We start from the raw sequence: 22,731 nt of genomic DNA on the forward strand, positions 1-22,731 counted from the left end.
AAAAAAGATAACAGTAGCAAATGACATAATGTCCTCTCCATACCCGAGTGGTGACTGGAGGCAGGTGGGTGTGGCTGGCGGAGGTGGGAATTGGGGGCCTGGCTGTGGGTATATATTTTGTATCTGGAGAGTGGAGTCTCTCTCTCTCTCTGCCTCCTGGTCACCGTGATGTGAGCTGCTTTCCTCCGCCATCCTCTCCTACCACGATGTTCCGCCTCACCCTGAGCCCTAAGAAGTGGAGACCTCCAAAACTGTGAGCCTCAGAAAAAAACCCACAGCATCAGAAATGCTGACTAAAACATAAGTGAAGACATGATCCTCCAGCCTAAGTGGAAAACCTAGGAGGGACGTTCACAGGGCTGGATGGGGCTGAGATGTCACGGCCCCATCACAGATCCTGCCAATGGGCACCAGAGGGCGGGCTGGCAGATGCGTCCCTCTGTGCCCCAGGGACCACTCAGGTGTGGCTCCTGCACACAGGGTGGGGCACTGAGGCTCCTCCTGTGTCACCAAGCCATTCTTTCCCGTCCAGCTTCCTCCAAACATCCTTCTTTGTTAGAGCTTCCTATGTAGAGAGGGGGGCGTGCTATTAAAAAATCTCCCCACATGCATAAGGTAATAGCCTTCCAAAGCCTGCAGAGGCCTCTACAGGGACCCAGAGGCACCCTCCACTCTCCCTGCCCTCCTGGGAACCACCCTGAATGCGCAAATGTTGAAAATGTTCGGCTGCTAACTAGCTGGATTCAATACCGACTTTTAAAGACTCCTCCAGGAGATGGCCACGCCTCTCCTCCCACCCTGCAGGAAGGAGGCCAAAGCCCGAGCTCCGCTGGATGAAGAGAACACCATCTGGGCAGCGTGTGGAGGTCGCACTGCCTCTTATACAAAGGGAAGGAGGAGGATCCTTTGACATTTGCAGCGCTCAGAGGGAAAAATGATTTTTCCAGAATGCATAAGTCTGTGCCCAGCCAAAGGAGAACCAGGACTGGGCGGTGAGTGGGCCCTCTCCTCGACATGTGGCAGGCAGAGCTGGGGCCGCACCTCCACTCCTCAGCACTGGCCGGTCCCTAACTCCTGGGAGGCTCTGGGTGGGGCTGGTCCCTCCAAGGGCCCAGAAAGCTGCCTCGACACAGTCACGCCATAAACCTGGACACTGTGGTTTGAAATTGTGAAATCAGGGAGGGAAGTAGCAGATTTGTACAAAGAGAATAGAAGATGGTCAAGTCGGCTGGCTCCAGTAATCACGGAGGCGGGACGCCTGGCCATGGCCACCGCAGACACGGGCTTTATTTTTAGCTCAGATTTAGGCAAGGCCAATACTGGGGCAGTTAGAGCCAGCGCAGGGCTGCCCAAACCCCTGAAGGCAGACATCCCTGCAGCTGCGAGACTCCATCAGGGAGGAGAGGACCTGCAGCCCCATGGGAACTAGGCTGGCCTCCAAGGGCTGCACAGACCAGGTGACCACAGGCCTCCAGACATTGCTCACGCTGTCCACAAAACTGGACCCTGAAGGCGTTCACCTGGAATCGTCACCCCAATTAAATCCTGTTCCCAGAAGCACCAAGGAAGAACGTCCTGCCGTGGACCCCAGACCTACAAAAATATCGTTTTTAAGATTATGGATGCAGGCTGGGGTGCAGCTCAGTGGCAGGACACTTGCTGATCTCGCCCAAGGCCCTGAGTGTGCTCCCAGCACTGGAAAAGGAAAACGAAGCTTCAATATATTAATAGAGTCACAGACGTCTACAGCCGACAGCCAAAGTGAGGGAAAGCAGCAATTACGATCATGAGAAATATGATCAACTGAAAATTTCAACAAAATACCAAGTTTCATCAAACGCTGTCAAGGCTTTGAATGGTGTATTAGAATAGATGTCACACACTGCTTAGAAATCTCTCCTTGGTGGCACTATATATTCAAATGAGAACAGCACACTACAAAGAACCATGATTTCACTGATAAAAATCATCAACAGGGAGAGAAGCAGATGAAAAATGATCATCTAATGCCAATGTTGGAACTATCTGGGTGGTGGGAGTTTGGATAATTTTACTTTCAAACATATGGCTTTTGTGTGGTTTTTATATCAAAACAAAATCATAACGCTCCAGGTCTCAGACTGCTGGGACTCAAATTTTAGCTTTACGCCTTATTAGCAGGGCAGCCATGGGCAAGTTAGTTAACCTCTCTGGGCCTCGATGACCTCACCTGTAAAGGGGACAGAAGCACATCCTCCTAGTGTTTATGTGAGTGCACACAAGGCTCACTCCAGCCTGTGGGGACACAGAAGTCACCAGCAGCCTCAGCCAGTAGCAGAAGCAGCAATACTGCCAATACTAAGCCAGCTGCTTCTAAAATCAACTTAAAATGCTCTGCAAAGGCAGTTGTAAAAGCAACTATTTTGTGGCCAAAAGTAATAAGAGGAGCAAAAAAATCCTTCTGCTTAAGTTTATACAACAATCCATAGAAACAAAACAAAAAAACTAGCAGGCTGGGTTGTGGCTCAGTGGTAGAGCGCTTGCCTGGCACGTGTGAGGCACTGGGTTCGATTCTCAGCACCACATACAAATAAAGAAAATAAAAAGGTCCATCAACAACTAAAAAAAATATTTAAAAATAAATAAACAAACTAAAAACTAGTAAGTCAACTACCAGAAACACACAGGCTATGTGAAGAAGAGAGATTCCTAAGTCGCCTCTTCTTTGAATCTGGCACCTGCTTCAGCAGTCAGCACACCAGATACCCACAAAGTTAGAGGGGACCTGGGCATTGGCAGAGCAGAAGGACCCCCGGTCAGTGATGAGTTAGAGGGGACCGGGAAGTGGCAGAGTTAAAAAAGGGAAGCAGGCTCTGGCTTCAGGTCTGCAAGTCTGTGCCCTCAATTTAGGAGCAAAAGGAGAAAACTGTCTAATGAGGTTAGGGTTTTAGGCCAGAAGACTCATCCTTTAAAAAACAAAAAACAAAAAAAAAACCCCACTTCTTTCATATGCCTTAACACACAAATTCGGAACATCAGTTTTAAAAAGGGGGCTAGTATAAAATGAAAATTATATAAACTAACATGATTAACATAGAGTAGAAAATCGGGCATCCTCATGAACCCCAGTCCTTTTGGGAGAGTGAAACAGTGAGCACGACCATGAAGCGAGTTTACCAGATCACTGTCCGACCCCAGGGCTCTGGAGAAGATGGGCAGGAAGTGCGTGGAAAGGGAGGGGACAAGTGACCTCGGGTCAGATAAGATAAAGTGTGACCAACTCACCCAGGAGCTGTGGGCTCTGACAGAAGTCTCCATCGGGTGAAGGCTCAGGGGAGCGGAGGTCCTGGCCGGCTCTGCCTTGCGCATCCAGCCCCCCCTTTCGGCTTTGGTGACATGTACTACGGTCACTGCAAAGCCACCCTCTGCTGGTGTTAGTTCCATTTTGAAAATACTAAGGGCGTGTGTTTCTTCAACATGTGATCTTCTCCATTCATGTTTTCAGCAAATAAGGAGAATTAAGAACACGTAACAAGTCGGCCGCTCCTTCTGGGAGCCGAGCATCTGTTCTCCCACTTTCCAGTAAGACGACCCGGCTTTCCCCTGGAAACAAAGCCACCTGACTTCCAGCAACTGGGACAGCAGAGCTTCCAGGGTCCTGTCATCACCCAGCCCTGCCAGGAGGGCTTGGAATGCGGAATGCGGGAGAGGAGGTGTGCCCCTTTCTCCTCCTGCTGAAGGGGTGAGCAGGGACCCCAGCCCAGTCCCTGGGACCTGCAGGTGCCGTGCAGGTGCTCTGGGCAGAGAGGCTCTCCTGCGGGGTGCCTAAGGTGGGCGACACAGGTCTGGAGCGTGGAAAGGAGCCAGGAGGGGCTGTCTAAAAACGACAGCAGCAGAGGCAGCAGGCGTCGTGACAGATGGCCCCTCTGAGCACCCCTGCCTCGCCCTGAGTGCCCGCTGGGAGCGCACACAGCGGAGAAGCGTTCCCTTTGCCTGAGTCCCCCGGAGCCTGGCTTCTGTGATTGGCAATCGAGAGCCTTGTCCGCTCAGGGACCCTTGGAAGCCCTCCCGGGTTCCCCAGAAAGCCACCTGGCGACACTCACCCGTTCCTGACCAGCAGTGTCCCAGATGAGGAACTTGTGAAGCTCATTTCCACAAGGCACAGTTTTGGTCATGAAGGACGCCCTGGAGAGAGAGTGGACACCCCATGTTACTTGGGCCAGCAGTTCTTGTTAAGCCTCAGCAGGGAAAGAGCACCGGTACTCGGAGTGTACAGCGGGTGCACAGGTTGGAGGAAGAGGTTTCGCACTGTGCAGGAGAGCAAGCACGTTTCCGAACCACAACACCGATGCTCTCCCAGACTTTAAAGAGCAGCTCCAACTGCTCCAAGACAACAGCCAGCTTTCAGGGAGGGGCGTACACATGACCTTAGGGGCTCAGCACTGACTCTTACAACAAGAGTAAAAAGGAAGCTTGTGTTTTGGTACTTTGGGGCTTTGACAGAACAGGACACAAAAAGAAAGTTGTCCTGCATACTGGCCCCACTGATCCGCTCCCAAAGCCAGCTGCAGCCAGCCAGGCCCCAGGTAAGCCCCAGCCTGCCCGCACAGTGTAGAGGAAAGATGAGCAGCTGCAAAACTTTTGTTTTCTCTGTTAAAAAAGGTGGGGGGGGGGCGGATTTTAAAGTCTCAGAAGATCATGAAACACTTGGTATTTTCTTCTTTGTGCATTTTCTCTTAAGGGTTTTCTTTGTGCTTATGAAAGGGCAGAAATTCAATATTTAATAGTCTTGACTCCTGTGAGAAAAAACTTCTCATTCAAAAAATACCAAGCAGGGCTGGGGTTGTGGCTCAGTGGTAGAGCACTTGCCTGGCATGCGTGAGGCACTAGGTTTGATTCTCAGCACCACATACAAATAAATAAAATAAAGGTCCATCTAAAAAAAAATACCAAGCAGCCAGACACTATAGTGCACCCCCGTCACCCCAGCAACTCGGGAGGCTGAGGAAAGAGGATCACAAGTTGGAGGTTGGCCTTGGCAACTTAACAAGACATTGTCTCAAAAAATAAAAAGGTGAGCGTGGGTAGTTCAGTGATAGAGCACCCCTAGATTCCAGTACTCCCCCAACCCCAAATAGCAAGCATCCCCAGTAGTGGGACAACCTGACATAAGAATCTTCCCAAAGTGAGGGAATGACAAACACTCATCTACCTCCGGCCAAAAGTGTTTAATCTGGATTTAATCACACAGAAAACAATCAGGCAAGTGGAGTGTGTGGACTCTAGGAGAGCTGGCCCGGACCCTCAGGTGAGCAGGTGCTGTGAAGAGCAGGCAAACAGAGGGCAGGGGACTGTTTAGATGGAGGAAAGAGATAAACAACAAACACGGCTGTGAACCTTGGCTGTGCCCGGGGTTAGGGAGAAAGCTTTCAAAGCTATTTTAAGGGCAACTGGAGAGGGGCTGGAGCACAGCTCAGTGGGGGGAGCTGGCCTAGAGTGCACCAGGCCCTGGGCTGCACCGAACTGCTGAGAATAAAAAATAGAACTAAGAGCAACTGGAGAAGTTGAGGTCTGAGCTAGATGGGAGGCATCACGTTGCATCGGATCAGTTTTTAAGGTATAATAATGGTGTCTTCCTTACGTTCTGATTCTTGGGAGATGTGGACAGGGGTCTTCAGGGGTACAGAATCGGGGGGTCTCCCCCTTACTACCCTCAGCCCTGTCTGGCCAGAGCCCTCAGGCTGATGGCTGCACTCCACCATCTGGCCGCCCGCCCTGACCCGCCTGGGTGGAGTGTGCACCTTAACTGGTCACCTCAATGCTCTGGGCTTGGGGAGGCCGGTGGGGTGCTGCACGGAAGGCACTGGGGCCGGGGACATGAACTGAGTGACGAGGCAGGACCTAGCAATGAGCAAAGCAGGCAAAAGCAATACTGATCAAAACACTGGTGACGAGGAATGGCGCAGTGCGCAGCGCGAGCACCCACCCATGCACGCAGCACGGTCAGCTCTGGATGCCCGGCTCCAAGTCACCGAGTCAAGGAAGGACAGGAGCGCCAGAAACAGTGTGTGTCCCATGCTGGGAAGCCAGGCCATGGGGCCACTACTGCGCTGCCACAGGACGTGAGCCAAGCAGATGCTTAGGTTGAAGTTCAGAGGAAGAGAACAGAATTCTAAATCATACGTGCGGATTCCAAAAATAATCCCTAAAGCTGCAGCAAAAGCGAGGACCACCTTCCTGAAACACCACCTGGCAGTGCCGGCCTCATCCTCAACACAGACCCTTGGGCTAAGTTATTCCAGTGCTTTGAATTTAACCTAAAGAATAATACATAGATGTAACCACAAATGCTTCAACAATGAGGTCACTGAAAAATCAGTCAATGGCATAAAATTCACAAAGTCATGATGAGTGGAAAAAAATACACTAACACACAGAGGAAGAGGCAGAAGGCCAAGGGAGCCCTGTCCGGGGAGCTGCTGGGAGGCAGGCGAGGGGTGAGCTCGGTTGTCATTCATGGTTTTCCTCATTTTCAGTCACTATACTTTCGTAATAGTGTTTCCATCATGTTCTTAAAGATAATGCGACATCATAAAAAGTGCTCAAGACATATGCAGCCTCCAGCTGGGGATGTCACCTCAGGGACGTGGGGCTGAGGAGGAGGATGGCAGGGTGGAGGCCAGCCTGGGCAACTCAGCAAGGCCCTCTCAGAATAGACAAAAAGGGCCGGGTGTCGCTCAGTGGCAGAGTGTTTGCCTATAACGCTGGGGCCCTGGGCTCAATCCCAGCACCACCACCCCAAAAAAAAAAGAAAAGAAAAAGAAAGAAAGAAAAGAAAAAAATAACTGCATATATACCGATTTCTATTTCTATGAATTTGGGGGTTTTTATGGTGAACAGGAATATCTACAATCAGAAAAACTATTCTTTAATCTGCTCTGTGAAGGAAATGCACAGGCAGCCGCTAAAAAGAACCAGAAATTGCTGAGTGGACTGGGAGGGCGGGCTGCAGCCCCAGGTGTGGTGAGACACACCCTGACTTGTACAGTCTGTCTATCTGAAGACCTTTGGACCCAAAGAAAACACTCACCATGCATGCACTTGGGGCACTAAATACTGGTTATATAAATTGAAGAGACAGGCATGGTGGCTCACGCCTGTAATCTCAGCTGCTTAGGAGGCTGAGGCAGGAGGATGGCAAGTTTGAGGCCAGCCTCAGCATCTTAGCAAAACTCTGCCTCTACCTAAGAAACAAAATAAAAAGGGCTGGGGAAGTAGCTCAGTGGAAGAACACCCCAATACTGAAAACACACACACAAACACAAAATATGGAATTAGAGAGCAAATAAAATCCTTTGATTTCACTTTTTATTTTATTTTATGTGCTTCTGTATAGTCTGGATGTTTTTATAACACGCATTACAATTTTAAAGACTGACATATAATTAGTAATTAATACTTTATCTTTAGAGCAGTTTTAGGTTTATAGGAAAATCAAGCAGAAATCAGAGTTTCCATATAATTTCTCTTGGGTTTTCTTTTTGTACTTGGGATTGAACCCGGGGTCACTTAACTCCTGAGCCACGTCCCCAGCCCATTTTATATTTTATTTAGAGACAGGGTCTTGATAAGTGGCTTAGGGCCTCTCTAAGTTGCTGAGGCTGGCTTAGAACTTGCACTCTTCCTGCCTCTGCCTCCCGAGCCTCTGAATTCCAGGTGTGCACCACTGCACCCAGCCATATAACGTATGTTTTAAAACCCCAAATCAGCAAAACATATTTCCTAGATGAAATATCATCTTCAACGGTGCCCACGGCAGAAGTGCCACTCACGCCCAGCAGCCCACACCCTCCCCACCCCTCCCACGCCTTTGAACCTGTTGCTCGTCCCACCATGAGAGGGCACACTCCCCACCCTTGAACCTGGGCTGGCTCTGCACTGCTTTGACCAAGAGATGGTGAAAGGAGCCTGGGAAAGGAGCTACCGCCAGCCTCCTTTCCACGCTGGGCCAGAAACCGCGTCAGATCTGCCCGGGGGGTGGGGAACCCGCTGCGGGCAGTGCCAGGTGTAGCAGTGAAAGAAACAGAACTGCCGGGAACTGGCCCGGACCCCCTTGTCTGGAATGTGGGCAGCGCGGTGTGCAGAACCGTGCTGCTGGAGTCCAGGAGAGGGCGCGCAGAACTAAAAACCACTGCAGGGACGTCAGGCCGGACGAGGCAATCCACACTGCCGCGCGATGTTCACCACGGTCCTGCTGAGGCCCAGCTGCGGGGAGACGGACTCTCTGAACAGCCCCAAGGAGCAAGGAGAAAGGGGACCCACGGGCACTTACCCGATGGTGGGGCTGATGTTGTGGTCGAAGTGATCCTGCACAAACCGGCACACGATGCTCGACTTCCCGACACCGGTGTCCTAGGAGAGAAGGGAGGCTGCGGTGAGGACCCAGGGGTCAATGCCCACCTGACACAGCCAGCCGAGCCTGTGACCGGGGAGGGGCCGACTGCCTCCACCTCTTACCAGTGTTTCCTGATAGTGCAATTGTGTTGCTCTCACAGGAAGAAGAGAAATGGGGTGAAAACAAGTGTGAGGACCGTGTCTCACGTATGTGCCACAGTCAGCCTCCAACGAGCATTTCACAGACAAGAAGGCTAGAAATGTGGGAATTTGGGGAGTGGTCTAAAGAAGATGTATGGCAACACGATGTGTTGGTAGAAACAACTAGTTTTGTTCAGAGTCTTGAAAGAAAGAAAGAGGACAGGAAGAGAGAGAGAGAGAAAGGGAGGGAGGGAGGCAGAAAGAAGAAAGGAAGAAAGAAAGACAGTCTGGGTTGGGGCTCGTGTCAGAGCGCCCGCCTCTCACATGTGAGGCACTGGGTTTGATCCTCAGCACCATAAAAATAATAAGTAAAGATATTGTGTCCATCTACTACTTAAAAAGTTTTTTAAAAAGAGAGGAAGAAGGAAAGGGATAAAATAAAAGCCACCATCTGCTTCCCCGGGAGTCGCCCTGTAACACCTTGAATGCTGATTTCTACATGTCTGATGCTTTCTCTCTCAAGTCTGATGGCTGGATTGTAGCCTCCAGTTGTACTAAATTCTAGAAAGGTCTCGACTCAGCTCTTTCTCTGCTAAACGATTCTTGAAAGCTGACTGGGACAGGTGTCCAGTTACACATGGCAAATTAAATACACAGTGTTCGTCTCCAGTCCCCTCCTGAACCACTGTAAGGCAGCCTAAGAAATCTGAGTCAGACTCACAAGGTCAGAGAGCTAGGACTAGGGACAACCCCAGACCAGTGACATCAATAAAACCCAGGAGAATGATCGGTGCCCGAGAAAGAAGCTGCCACTCAGGTGCCCACAGGGAGGGAGGCTGGGTATGCAGTCCAGGTCATGCCAGGGAACAGCCTGCAATCCAAGAGGAAATGGGGGTCCCCCTGCAGGACCCTGGGGCTTGGGGACTTGGGCACAGCAAACACAGAGGTCACACACTATTCACCTGATTATGTGAGCCCAGGAAGGTCTCCCGCCAGTGACACCAAAAAGCCCCACAAATCTGATATTGGGGTCCCCCAACAAAAGACCCTGTGTGCACCATCCACAAGCCCCAAGATTGAGCTTTCAATATGCATTTTAATCTTTTTAAAAGAAACACTAAGAAAACCCAGACGTTGATACCCACCAACAAAAGAGCAGGACGCTGTCTTGAAAGATCTGAGAATAAGAGCAACTTCTTAGAAATCAAAAGTTAAGACACTCGAAATTAAAAGGACGGCGAAGGAGTTAGAAGACAAAGTCAGAACAGTGCCCAGAAAGTGGAACAAGGTCAACAAAGCAGACGCCCTGGTTGGTAAGCACTGCTCTGCTGAGGCAGTGAGGCAGGGGACGCCAGGTTCAGACTGGACAGAGAGCTGGGTGGCCGCTCTTATCTCAAAGGATTGTGAGACCTTTCCGGGTCTATAAGCCACAAGGGCAAAGATGGCCACCTGGTTCTCTTACATTGAAGGTGGAAGTGTCAAAGTCAGAAGATTGAGGAGACGATGCTGCAACTTCAGGGAAAGGTGTTTTTCTTCAGACACTGATATATGAAATGCCAGCAGCAACCTGAATCTTCTGTGTTCCCTCCCACTCCTGTGTTTGGGGGACCATTCCAGCAAGCCAGGGGGACCTGGGCTGGCGCCCTCATCAGACAATCCTGTCAGAGAGCTGTCCCCGTGAGGGGGCTGCCTGCTGGGAGTCCCCCCAGCACAGAGCCAGGCTCTCCCTCTGCAGCGTGGGGATCCGTGCGCAGGGCTCAGGGGTGGACAGCAGCAGCTCACAGATCCCACCCGATGCCTTCATAGGAATCCGGCTTCTGTTCCCTCTCCAGCCTTCAGACACAGCTTAGTTCTTTCCATCTCCGTGGCTTTTAAGCCCCCCTGTGGATAAGTGTGTCCTCGCCCTCCTTCGTCCACCCCTGAGAAATGGATAAGGTGGTGCCGCCTGCTGCCCTGAAGATCAGGAAACACCCTTGGGCCAGCCTCTTCCAGGAAGCCAACTGCTTCCTACAGATGGCCATGGGTGTGTGGGGGGGAGTGGCCCTGCCGAGCTGACCACGCTCATTTCTGTTTCCCTCCACCACAGTTCAGGGATTCTCAGGGCGCCTCCGTCCGTCCATCATCATTCGTTCACCCCTATTCTTGCCCACCTGCTGCACATCCACAGCGGGCTACATCCCACGGTGGAAGGTCAGGGCACCCTCCCTTGGAGGGTCTCAGAACAGTGCTGGGTGCCCAGCAGGGTGTGTGCCAGCAGAGGTGGGGCAGGACTATAGTCCACTCAGTCACCAGGGCCCAGGAGCCAGCTCCTCACCCCTCATGCTGCTGCTGTTCAGCTCACACCAGCCACCTGCTGCCGCGCCAACAAACTGCGCTCCGGATGGCCACTAGACCCCCTCCTTGAAGCTCTGGGCAGCAGCTCTCCCTGCTCTCATGGTGCTGGGTGCACCAGGCTTTGACGCTTTGACAGAGGCTGCTCTGAGAAGCCCAGCTACCCCAGGGCTCTGCTCCAAACAACTGGCCCCAAGTCCCAAAAGCAGCCCCAAAGAAGCTGCCTGCAAGTCCACCCTCAACCTGCCCTTCTTGGTGAAAACTAAAAAGCCACATTACAATTACACGACTCTCTTCTCGTCTTCTGCATGGCTCATGCCAAAACGCCAGCTTTTCTGAAAAGTTAGAAAAGCAGATTGTTTAACAACTCAACTCTCAGTGTTTCTCCTTCTTATAGGAGTTCACAGGACCAAAGGGATAGGGGAATTTTTAGTTTATCTCCGTAAAAGAAATCTTCTTACAAAGAACAGCACCAAAGGGTCCTCTCTGGCCAGTGCTTTTGTGACAGGGGAAGTGGCTGCAGGCAGGGACCTGCCTGGTGTCCTTCTTCCAGGACAGTTGCTGTTCCCCAGCTGGCCACCAGGGGAAGCCCTGCCCACACCAGGCCTGCAGAACAGGAGGCTCCCCCAGCACCGGGCTTCTTTTCCCTGCTGAAGCCTCGCTGGACTGAGTCACACAGGGAGAGCCGGCCCGTGAGTCACAGCGCTTCACATGGAAACAGAATGGCAACAGGAAGCAGAACTGACAGTCCACTAAGAAGAGAGGCAGACAGGGCAGGGTCCTGGTGGCCCACCAGCCCCAAAGGCGACTGTATGTTTAGTGGACTTAGCCGGATGGAAGTGTTTGCATGTGTGACTTTTCCGTCTTGTAAGACCAAGGCTATGGTGGCCCGTCTCATGCCATCCTCTGCGATGGCTTTGCAAAGGAGGAGGCTGAGGGCCTTCCTCAAGCTCACAAGCCTGGCCAGGAGTCAGAACCAAATGTTTCCAGCCCCGTCCTCTCAAGCCTCTTACCAGTTAAATCCACCTCCCACCAAGGCAGAATTTCCTTTAGAGATAAAAGGTCGTTCCTAGAGGTCACAGGACTACTTTCATCATTGCTTTCTAGTTTCACCTTGCTTAGCTCCAATTACTCACTCATGTTCGCAAGATGCAACTGCTGTTATCTTGACAGTAATGAAAGGGAATTAGAATAAAGCCAGTTCTGAGTCCACCACCTGGAATAAGGTTCAGGTTCAGTGACACGGCCCCCCGCCACGCCATCCGTACTTCACTCTGTGCCTGAGGCCAGCTGGTTCCATCAGCTTACTGGGAAAGGGACCTCTCACATGACGTCCCTCCATAATGCAGCCCTCTGGGAACAACCGCTTATTCTGAGTCGGGGATCTCCACCATTTGAACTGTCCCATTTAGAAATCACATGCAAACCTATAATTATGAAATGAGGAACCACAAACTTTTAGCTGATGTCTTACTCTAGGCATCCCAACCTGTAAAACCAAGCCAAACACTCCCCTCACCCCTGGATTGCTGCAATGGCCTTAGATTTTCCTACAACAGAAGAGAATGGCAACTCCGGCAAACATCTCACCATGACCGACTCCTACTCTCACGGCAGACATCACTAGTCAATTCCACATCACGTCTCACGGAACCTAAAAAGGTCCTCAACATCTCTTCACCGCAGCTCCACAGGGAATCAGTATGAGGTGGTGGAGGCGGCACCTAGAAGCAACTGCTATCCTCCCTGGCCACCCTGACCTTCCAACACACCCTTGCACTCCAAACTCAAAATGCCCTGCTCTGCAGACACTGTAGAGATCTTCATGAGTGGCAAGGTGCTGTGGGAAGCTTGCAAGAAATGTACATTGTTAATAATACTATAAATCAACATGCCTCTTATGCAAAGGAAATTATAAAATGTTAACAAGACCTATAGGTCCAGGAATTCCATTCCTAAGAATGCAGCTAAAGGAAGAAAATGATCAGTAGCTGGAAATCAGCTCGGTGCTGAGCACTTGCCTCCCATGCCTGAGGCCTTGGGTTCAACTCCCAGCACTGTAAGGAAAAGAAAAAAATCTGGGTTCCATCTCTAGACAAGGAGGAGGATCAGGGGAAACAGCATGACATCACTGCAGTAGCTGTGCCCAGTGGCGCACGTCGGTAATCCCAGCAAACTCGGGAGCCTGAGGCAGGAGGCTCGCAAATTTGAGGCCAGCCTCAGCAACTTAGCAAGACCCTTGGCAACTTGGCAAAACCCTGTCTCCAAATTAAAAAATGAATCCCTCCCCAAAATTCACTGCAGTACAATTTATAAAAATAAGAAGTGACACCGCCCTAAAAATTAACTATGTGTGAGATGAATTACAGCATATAATCTTCTAAACTTTGATCTTATTCCTTCTAAAATGTTAAAGAGGCAGAATATATGATTTCTCCATCGTGTACTGATTGATGTCTCTCGACTTACGACGGGGTGGGTGTCCTGATAAGCCTCCTAAGCTGAGAGTGGAGAATGCCTGGAATACAACTGACTCCCGAACACGGCAGGGTGGTCTAACCACCTCCACGTGCTCAGAGGGCTGACTAGCAATGCCACCTAACACGGGCCTGTTTTATAACAAAGGGCTGAACGTCTCCTGTGAGCTGGTGGAGGCTGTACTGAGGTAAACAGCAGTGGGTACGTGGTACTTTCACACCAGGGCAAAGTCACAAGCCAACGTGTCCTAAGTTGGGGGCCATCTTACGCCGCGGGACAGCCCAAGTATCATGCTCCCTTCTGGAGCATTGGGGTCCCGGCGCCCCTCACTGGTCTCAGAATCAGCGGGCACGGGTCTCTGAGTTCCCCCATTTCTTTGATTCTGTCATCCAGGTAGCTCAGCGTGTACACACTTGGAAAGGTCTTCAGCGCTGATGAGGGGCAAAGTCAGGAAGTTTAGAGAGACCCCAGGTGGCAGCTGGGGATAAGGAGAAAAGAGTCCAGACTGTGGGTGGTGAGTGGCCCTGATCCCCTGAAGAGGGGAGCCATGAACACCCAGGAGCCCCCTGAAGGGGTGAAGGTGCCATTGAGGCACACGGGCCCTGGGCACGGCCACCTCACATGTCCTCACACACAGGGTGACAGGGTGCCATGCCTGGCCAGGCCCCTGGGAGGAAGGCGGGAGAGACCAAGTCCTGGGCTCACCCTCCTGGCCCAGGGCCCAGCAATCCAGGCCTCGGCCAGTCGATGACACCTCCTGGTCTCTCCACAGTCCACTCAGAGCAGTAAGCAGACTCAGGACACTCAGGGATGCCACGGAAATGCCCCGGAGGCTCCGAACCAACCAACCAGCAAAGCCCGTCTTTACAGCTCTGGCTAGGGCAGGGTACGTCCCCCAGCAAAGCCCTAAGGCCCCTCCCCTCCCAAGTCAGGAGGCCAAGGTCCCCAGACTGGCACACCCTGTCACTTGGCTGGACTCGAGGCCAAAGGCTGAACATCACTCTAAAGCCACCCACGGACTCCCTGGGTCTCCAGCCTGGCCTCAAGTTGACTCTGGGCCTCGGCCTCCCTTTCCAAGGGGGTCTGAGGCGCGGGCACCTGGACACCTTCGTGGGAACTAGACACTGAATGACATCGTGGTGGTATGAGCATTTCCCCTGCGTCAGAGCGCTCTTCACCCGAGAGGGCCTCTCACAGAGCAGGGAAAGGGCCCAGTTTAGCCATCACGGCGACTCCCGCCAGGCCAGCAGGAAGCGGAACCCGCTGCTGCCCGCAGCAGGCTGGTGGTGTTGCCACACTCCAGGGGCCTCCTTCCCAGGCACCGTGCCAGTAGGCCCCACCCAGGCAGAGGACACCTTGGCCTTCACACCATGACCCAGGGAGGCTGAGCAAAGCCACTCAAACACTGCAGGGACCATGCCACTAACAACCCCAAGGGACTCACCGTATGGCCCTGAAATGCCATGGCCACTCGCTCACGTGGCTGCACTGGTGTGGGTCAGGGCTTGAGCCGTCACAGAAGCTCTTGGAGCTCACATGTGTGGCACTCAAGGTCAGCAGGGTGGGTTCTGTGGGGTCTGGGCTACAGACTGCACTTACTGTCCCCCCAACAGGGGACATGCCGCCCCAGACCTACTCTGAAGACACGGGGAGCCTTAACAAGCTGGGGTGTAGAGGAGTGACCCAAAGACAGGCAGGAGCGCAGACTGGGGCTGTCCAGGCCACATGAGAAGATCTAAAGCCACCTAAGAACCCAGGGGTGCAGAAGTGGGAGAGACAGGGAGTCCTGCTGGAGCAAGGCAATCCCCGGTCCCACCGCAGCTCGTCCCAAGGGGCAGGGCCAATGGCGCTGTCCACACGCCTACATCAGGAGACTGTGGCCAAAAGTCATGTGGCTTGTCCAAGACCCTGTCACCAGTAAGAGCAGAGTTGAGATTCAGAAGGCGCCTGTACAGGAATTCAGCCAGTCAGCCACCAGCCGGGGGACAGAGAGACCAGGTCCCAACTCCCGCAGGGAGGACCTTACCCACCTGCAGAGGACTCAACATTGGGTCTAGGGGGACAGTGACAGGACTGCTTTCTCAGGCTATCCCTAGCACATCAGCCAGGCTGCCGGTGGCTGTGATCCAGAAGGGCATTTGTTGGAGAATCACTTGAAACTCAAATATGCATTTCTCCATTGAAACAATGCCACAAATAATGGTGATTTCCCCAGCCCGTGGCTGAACACAGCAGCCCACTCACAACACTGTCTGCAGAGGAAAACCTCCACTCGTTGCAAAGGGAAGATCTCCGCTCCTGGGGACCCACCTCCCAGCCTTCAGGACAAATGTCTCCCTCAGTCCCTCCCCAGGACTGAGGGAGACATTTGGTGAACCCAAGGCCTGATGGGTGTGGTGTCCAGCAGGATGGCCAAGGCCAAGGCCACGAGTCTTTCAGGACGAGCAAAACAGTAATATCAACAATGAGAAAAGTGGACATTTACTGACCACACCAAAGGTTCCAGGCACCAGCTGAGCCTTTATTGGAAGAGCACAGCTATAGTCTGCTCAGTTTTGCTTGTGATGAGTGTGCCCCTGGGTGGTGTGGGCTGGACAGTGCCCCCAGCTCCCACGCACGGCTCCTGCTCACCGCTCTCCTCTGCCCAGTGGCACGCCAACCATGCCTGCGTTAAGCTTTCTTACCTGACCAAATACATATTGTATTCCTGTCTTTATTTTTCATCTTTCTGAGTTTGGAGATGGTCTTTTGAGCTCTCTCCCCAGTTTCCACAGATGAATCTCACATGGTGACAGATGAGGAAGCCATATGCTAATTTCCCAATATTGATTATAATTTTTTAGTTGTGCAATTTGCATTTGATTCATTGTATAATTTTCGTGTCCTTGCCAATTCTTGAAATCTCTGTTTTTCACTTCCTTGAATCTAATAAACACTCACGTTTAAATCCATGTCTGATGACTGCATCCTTTAGGTCCTCTGTGGGCCTGGCTCTGTGGTCCCGCAGAAGGTTTGGGGGAACTTGCCTGCTGTTCACATGTCTGGTCACATCAGGTCAGGCCTTGGCATGACCATCTTAATGAGGAACCTGGAGCAGCCTGTCCAAGCACATGTCCAAGCTGGGACTCCACCCACATCTTCTCGGACACTTGGGTGACTATCTAATAGAGACGGTTCCATGGTAGCATCTCCCTACAGAAACTGTCCTGGCTTAGAAGACCTAAAGTGTGTGTGTGGTCAACAGCACTGTCCCTTTCTGCTGTCAGTGAATTTACTGTGACTCGTCACTCCAGGGCTGGCAGATGGTGCAGATTACCCTTCAGTCGCAGAGTGCGCTGACCGCCAAAGCGGGGTGACACCCCCACCCTGCTGACGCAAAGAACACCCCCCTGGAACGTCCTAGGACAGCCAGAGTCACTGCCACCAGGAGTGAGAGGGTCTAGGTGCTGGACGCTCATCTCTCTCGGGGGTCCCCACCCCTGGGAAGACCTCTGGTCACCACCCTCCTCCCCACACCTGCCCGGCAAGTGACAGAAGGCAAGGGAAGACAGTTTCCAGATGGGGAAGAGGCGAGTCCATGGCTGCTTCGTTTCCGTTTTCTTAAAATAGCTGTTTCCTGGCCCCTCCCGAGAGCAGGTGTCCCCAAGTGCAAACTGTGAGGCCACGCAGAAGCTTCAGTTTATCTAACGGGTCTTAGAAAGTGTGACCCTAACTGTTGAAAAAGAATTAACACACATCCCTGCTCTGATCCCACCTCCTGCCAAAGTCCACTGTCCCTCTGGGCACATTTCTTCCCGCACAACCTCTTGATTGGGCAGGATGGACCCTCGACCAGGACGCAGGGCCCACCTCCCTGAGGGAAAGCTCCCCTCCCCAGTCATAGAGACTACCTGGGTCATAAAAGCACCAAGCTCCAAACTTTGGGTTTTTATTGTCCCGAGCTTAGGTTGTTTTCCAGAATAATATGTATGGTCCCCGAGTTGCAGACCTAGCAAACCAGGAATGGCCACAGTTGTGGTAGGCAGAGTCTCAGTGGCTCCCAGGGGCCTCTCTCCTGGCACTTGCTCCTGTGTGTCACCTTTGTCTCCTAGAACGGAGGCACGCAACTTCTGAGGTCAGGGTATGAGACAGTCTGGTCTTCGCATCCCCCTGCCCTCTCACCTGCTGGCTCGGAAGGGACCATGGACGAGGAACCACGAGAGGCCCCAGCACACGTCAGGGACAGGTGCCCAGGCACTGCATCCCACTGACACCGAGGGAGGTGGCAGGCAGGTCCTCTCCTGGTTCCATCCTGTGACTGTCACTCCAGCTGACGCCTGATTGTGACCTTATGAGAGATGCTAAGCTGGATGACCCACAAGCCAACCCACAAAAACCATGAGAAATAAGTGCTGCTTAAGGCCCTGGGCCTGGGTATCGGTCACCGGGCAGCAGTCACCCAGCAGCAGAGAGCTGTTACAGATGCCACAGGTGACATCCCAAGCACGGACCCAGGTTGTTTGACCCAGGCAACAACCCAGGGCAGGTTACCCCCCTTTCAGATTAGGAGACTCAGGCTCAGGCCAGGTCAGCCACATGAGAGGCTGGTCAGGGAGATGTCACAGCACCCAGGAGCAGATAGCGGAGAGGACAGATCAGAACCTGCTTCTAAGCTCCCAGGGGAGAACCTGGGAGTCTGCTGGGTGGCATTGCCACACCCTGCCAAGCGCTGCGTGGTGTTGAGTGCCTTCGCATGTCACTAGGAGAGGCCACTCCAGGCACTGCGGCTCCCCGGGGAATCCAGCACTGTGTCCCCTCTCCTCTCTCCACGCCCTCGGTGGGGCAGTGCCAGCCACCACTGTTTCAGGGACACAGGAAAGCGCTCCACCCCGCAGAGCGGCCACGGCCAGAACCAGGGCTGCCCGGCCTGGGCAGACAGAGGGGAGGCAGGTGAGGACGGCCAGGCTCATTCCCTCTCCTCTGGGTTTGGGACGATTCTGGGAACGCCTCTCCCGAGCCCGTTCTACAGAGCAGCTCTTTAGTGACCCCGAGGCACTCTGTAGAGAGAGACACAGAGCGCCAAAGCCTTAGAAGAGTCCAGGCAACAGGACCGGCGACTTACCCACCCTGGTCTCCCCTGAGCGTGCTCCTGGGGTCCCTTTCCCATCTCGCCAGCCCCTTTCCAGATGGGGGGCTGCCGACAGGCGTAACCCACCACCTAGGATTAATGTATCAGAACTTGAGGCACTGCTGTTGTTCCCACCTCTCTGATAAACAGGAAGACTAACCTTTCTGTTCAGGTGCAGGGACAGCACTGGAGACATCCTCTCTCCTCTGCCGGCTCAGCCTCGGGCAAGCGCATGCCTGTTTGGTCCTGTGTGCGTGTGTGGTGCGGGGGATGGAACCCAGGGCCTCACACATGCTAGGCAAGTGCTCTACCACCGAGACACACCCCAGCCCGTTTAAATTTTATTTTCAGTCAGAGCCTCACTAAGATGCTGGTGCTGTCCTTGAACTTGCAATCCTCCTGCCTCAGCCTCTGGAATAGTTGGGGTTACAGGCATGAGCCACCATGTCTAGCAACCTTCTTTGATCCTTGGTCACCGTACTCTCATCAGACTCTTCTGACCTGGACAGACGCCCTTGGAGAGCAGAGCTCCCATGTCGCACACCACTATCCTGGTCTCTGCACATCTGTGTTTGAAGCAACCCAGGGTCACAGCTCCTATTCACCCATCCCAAATCCATGACCTGCTTCATCTCAACAACTACACATTCTGCCTCGTCTCCCCAACCTGCTTCCTGCTCCTGTCCAACAGGGCCACTGGTGAATTGTGAAAGGTTTATAGTTACAGGGTCCTAAGGTCCCACCCTCCATGCCATATTTTCAAAGCAGAGGTCCCAGCAGTGGTAGCCATTCTGTGGCCACCCTCATGGAGAGAGGCAGGAGGACCCATGAGCGGGCACACGCATGTCCCACTGGGGCACTGGGAAGAACAGCACTGGCCACACTGCCACGTGCCAGCACCGTCCTCTGCCTGGACCCTTCCAGCACTCCTGGTCCAGGAAGGAGCACAGACAAGGAAGCACCATCCATGGTGACCAGTGCCATGAAAGACACAGGGACACCTGGCCCCTAGCTGGGAGGTGGAGCAGAGACGCCTCAGCCAGGCAAGGCGGAGAGGGGCTGGGAGCACAGGATCAGAGCACCCAGGGAGGCTTCAGTGAGCAGGAGGTGGGGCTCCTCCCCAGGAGGACTGGGGAATGGAGGCCCCAGGGCAGCCGCCAAGCCCCGCCTCCCCCTCATCTCTCCTCCCACTAACCCCACTCCCACTGGAAGGAACCAGCCTGAATCAGGGCCCCTTGCCCTCTACCCTGTCCCAAAGACCCCACCCGCCACTTCTGAGGTGCCTGCACATCCCAGAGGAAGCTAAAGCACACGTGTGTGCACGCACATCCACATGGGCACATGTGTACACATGCATCTGCCTACACACCCACATGTTCACACATGCACTCACAATACACACATGCACCCAATGTCCATGCATGCACACATGGTACACACAGGCATACATGCACACACTACACACACACACTGTGTGCACACACCTGTACATGCACTACACAATGCTGCGCACACACCTGTACATGTGTGCTCTACACACATGCTGCACACACACACTGTGCACACACACATGCTGCACATACATGCACCCATATGCACACAGACACTGTCCACACACACCCAGCCTCGCTGACCCACTGCCCTGCACTCCCTGTTCTCGGCTTGGCTAACGCAGGGAACACGTGTCCTAGGAGCGCCTTCTCTGTAGAATCCAGGGAGAGAGCTGGCCAAGGCCCACCCTGCAGAGGTACAACCTGGCTGGTGGTCTCTGAAGGCCTTGGCACACGGGGGCTGAGGCAGAGCCCCACCTGTCTCCACCCCTCTCTGTGTCTGGCCAGTCCCCACCAGGGTCCCAGCCTCTCCTTCCTGTGCACAGGCCACCCTCAGGCACCGCCCCAGCCCCCCACTGCAGGCGGGCTCACTGCTGGGCCATGGCTGCTGGGGCTTCCTGGGGGCCACCGTCCACCAGGCCAGAGCTTCTCCAGCCTTCTAGCTCCTTGCCCCAAGTCTCCACGCCCAGCCACACACTGGCGTCAGGTCTGACTGTGGCAGTAAACCCTGGTCCCTACAACACGCCAAGCAGCTCAGCTTTCCCGCCTGTGTCCCACCTGGCCTGTCCACCCATCAAGAAGTGGCCTGGGGACTAGAGGAGAGGGCAGCGTGAGCACGCAGGCGCACGGGGGCCAGGGGCATGAGCCACCAGCCCGGACTCCAGGGCCCGCTCTGGGGCCGAGGGCACTGTGGCCACCTGACTAGAGACTTTGTCCTGAGGGCAAGGGGAACCAGGAAGACCCACCCAGAGGAGGGATCTTAGGAAGAAGGACTCACACCTGGCGGTTCACTTGTTCTCTGCATTTTCTGAACACTTACTATGTGTGAGCATTATCGCAGATAAGGGCACCCTGACTTAAAGTGCCAGATTCTGTCACAGCAGCTCTACGGCCCTAGCCTGAGAGCCCGGCTTATGCTCCATTTCCACTCCACAAAGCAGGCAAAATGATGAGGTCACATATCCCCACCATCAGGACACGGAAGAGCCAGTGTTTCAGACCATTCTCAAATACCAATAGCACTCAAAGGCTGGAAGACCTTGAAGCAGAGGTCCTGGGTCACACAGGACCTGTAATCCCATCACCAAGAGCCAGACTGCGGCTGCCGGTGCTGCTCAGTGGTTGTGTGTGTGTGCATCATGCCTGCGGCCCTGGGTTTGATCCCCAGCCCCACAGGAGAAAGCTGCTACATTACTGCAGGTGTCGTTTCATCATATGAGGCCAGCACCCTCGGGACTGTGAGGGGAGCTGGCAGACGGCACGCTAGCCCCATCTACGAGCTGAGGTTCAGGCTCTCACCACCTACTCTCTCCCATACTCCCTCACAGCGTTATTGTGTCTGTGATGGTGTTTGACTTCCAAGATCAAGGACACTAGGGCCTGGGTGTCATTGACCTGCATCAGGAGAGGACTTGGGAGAGGGAGGGAGTGTGTCAGAATCGGGGAGGTTGGGCGCAGGGTTGGAGGTAGCCACACGCCCTGTCCACCACACCACGACTCTCGGCCAGTGTGTCTGCTGTGGGTGAGGTCCTCCTGGTGGCCCGGCACTTCTGCAAGTACCGGAGACACTTTACAGAACACAAAAGCCATCCCCAACTCAGGGAGACCACCGTGGCCCTCACCTTCAATCTATGCTCTTTGGAAAGAAATGCTCAGAGGTTAAGAAACCTTACAAGGGAATGCAAGACAGACTGAACCGCAGCTAGAAGAATCCACACCACAGAGCAGCCTCTGAGCAGGGCTGCACCTCCACTCTCCAAGACTATCACGCGGAGCAGAGATGTGACAGAAGGTGAAGACAGGGACAGCAGATGTGGACACATTTCCCAGGACAACCTGCATCAGAATCCGGCTGACAGTGAGCTCTAAAGCCATGGAGGTATGTACCCTGGCTCCTGGGCAGTGTCCTCACTGCTACCCAGCTGAGGATGAACCGAAGGTCATGGTGGACTCCAGTAGCTGCAGGGTCCTTCCTCATGGCGGCGTTGGACAGTCCACCACAGAGCTAACACGTGTTGCTAACCCTGAAGTCCACCCGTCCAGCACAGAACACCAGGGAGCTCCTGCTGACAGATCAGGACCAGGGCACTGGCATGGGCCTGGCTAGAAAAGCCAGTGCCTGCGGCCAGCCCAGCTGAAGTCGCAGCCAAACTTGGAAACCAGAGAGAATCAGAGAAGCCACCCAAGTGCCAGGCAAGGTGGGGCCACGGAGCCGTCACGCTCAGCCTGTCTCCGCGGCTAAGGCTTCAGAAGGGCTCACTGCCCGTGTCACCTGCCTGCGTTCCCGCCTGCACTGCAGGCCATGGTCATGGTCAGGAGGCACCACTACACACACCCCTCATCGCGTTCACAGAACCCAAGTCAGAGAGTTTCCTGCGGCGTCTCATCTGTGGCAGAAAGTTCATCCCTAGGCTCCAGCTTTGCAAAGGCGGATGGGACTGACTTCATAAAAAGGAGGGGGTGGGGAGAAAGAGGAGCAGTTCCAGCACAGATCCTCCGGGTTTGGACCCTCTGGTCTCTTCCCCTAGGACTCTGGGAGCCATGGAGCACTGCCCCTACCTCGCTCCACTCTCCAGGCAGGAAGAGGACGGATATACCAAGGTGATGGGCCAGAATCGCGAGGTTGGATGAGCCAAAGGAAGTGTGTTTCTTCACTTGGTGGTTTGGGCAACTACAGAGCTCAGGAAGCTATTGCAGACCTTTCCTGAACTCAGCCCAACCTCTGCTCTGCCATGATCTGACCATAACCTT

At 53.6% G+C, this 22,731-nt stretch overlaps 1 protein-coding gene across 2 annotated transcripts in view; it reads right to left on the reverse strand.

Annotated features, from left to right (window-relative positions):
• The window catches only part of Rab31 (RAB31, member RAS oncogene family), a 93,149-nt gene that overhangs the window by 36,501 nt on the left and 33,917 nt on the right, over positions 1-22,731 (reverse strand). For both annotated transcript variants that reach the window (XM_027920697.2, XM_027920698.3), the window contains exons 2-3: positions 8,312-8,391; positions 4,083-4,164 (exon numbers count right to left, since the gene is read on the reverse strand). In XM_027920697.2, the coding sequence (XP_027776498.1) occupies positions 4,083-4,164; positions 8,312-8,391 (162 nt within the window). The remainder of the gene's footprint in view (positions 1-4,082; positions 4,165-8,311; positions 8,392-22,731) is intronic.

The sequence above is a fragment of the Marmota flaviventris genome, chromosome 16 (genome assembly GCF_047511675.1).
Source record: "Marmota flaviventris isolate mMarFla1 chromosome 16, mMarFla1.hap1, whole genome shotgun sequence".
In the NCBI taxonomy this organism is placed as follows: Eukaryota; Metazoa; Chordata; class Mammalia; order Rodentia; family Sciuridae; genus Marmota; species Marmota flaviventris.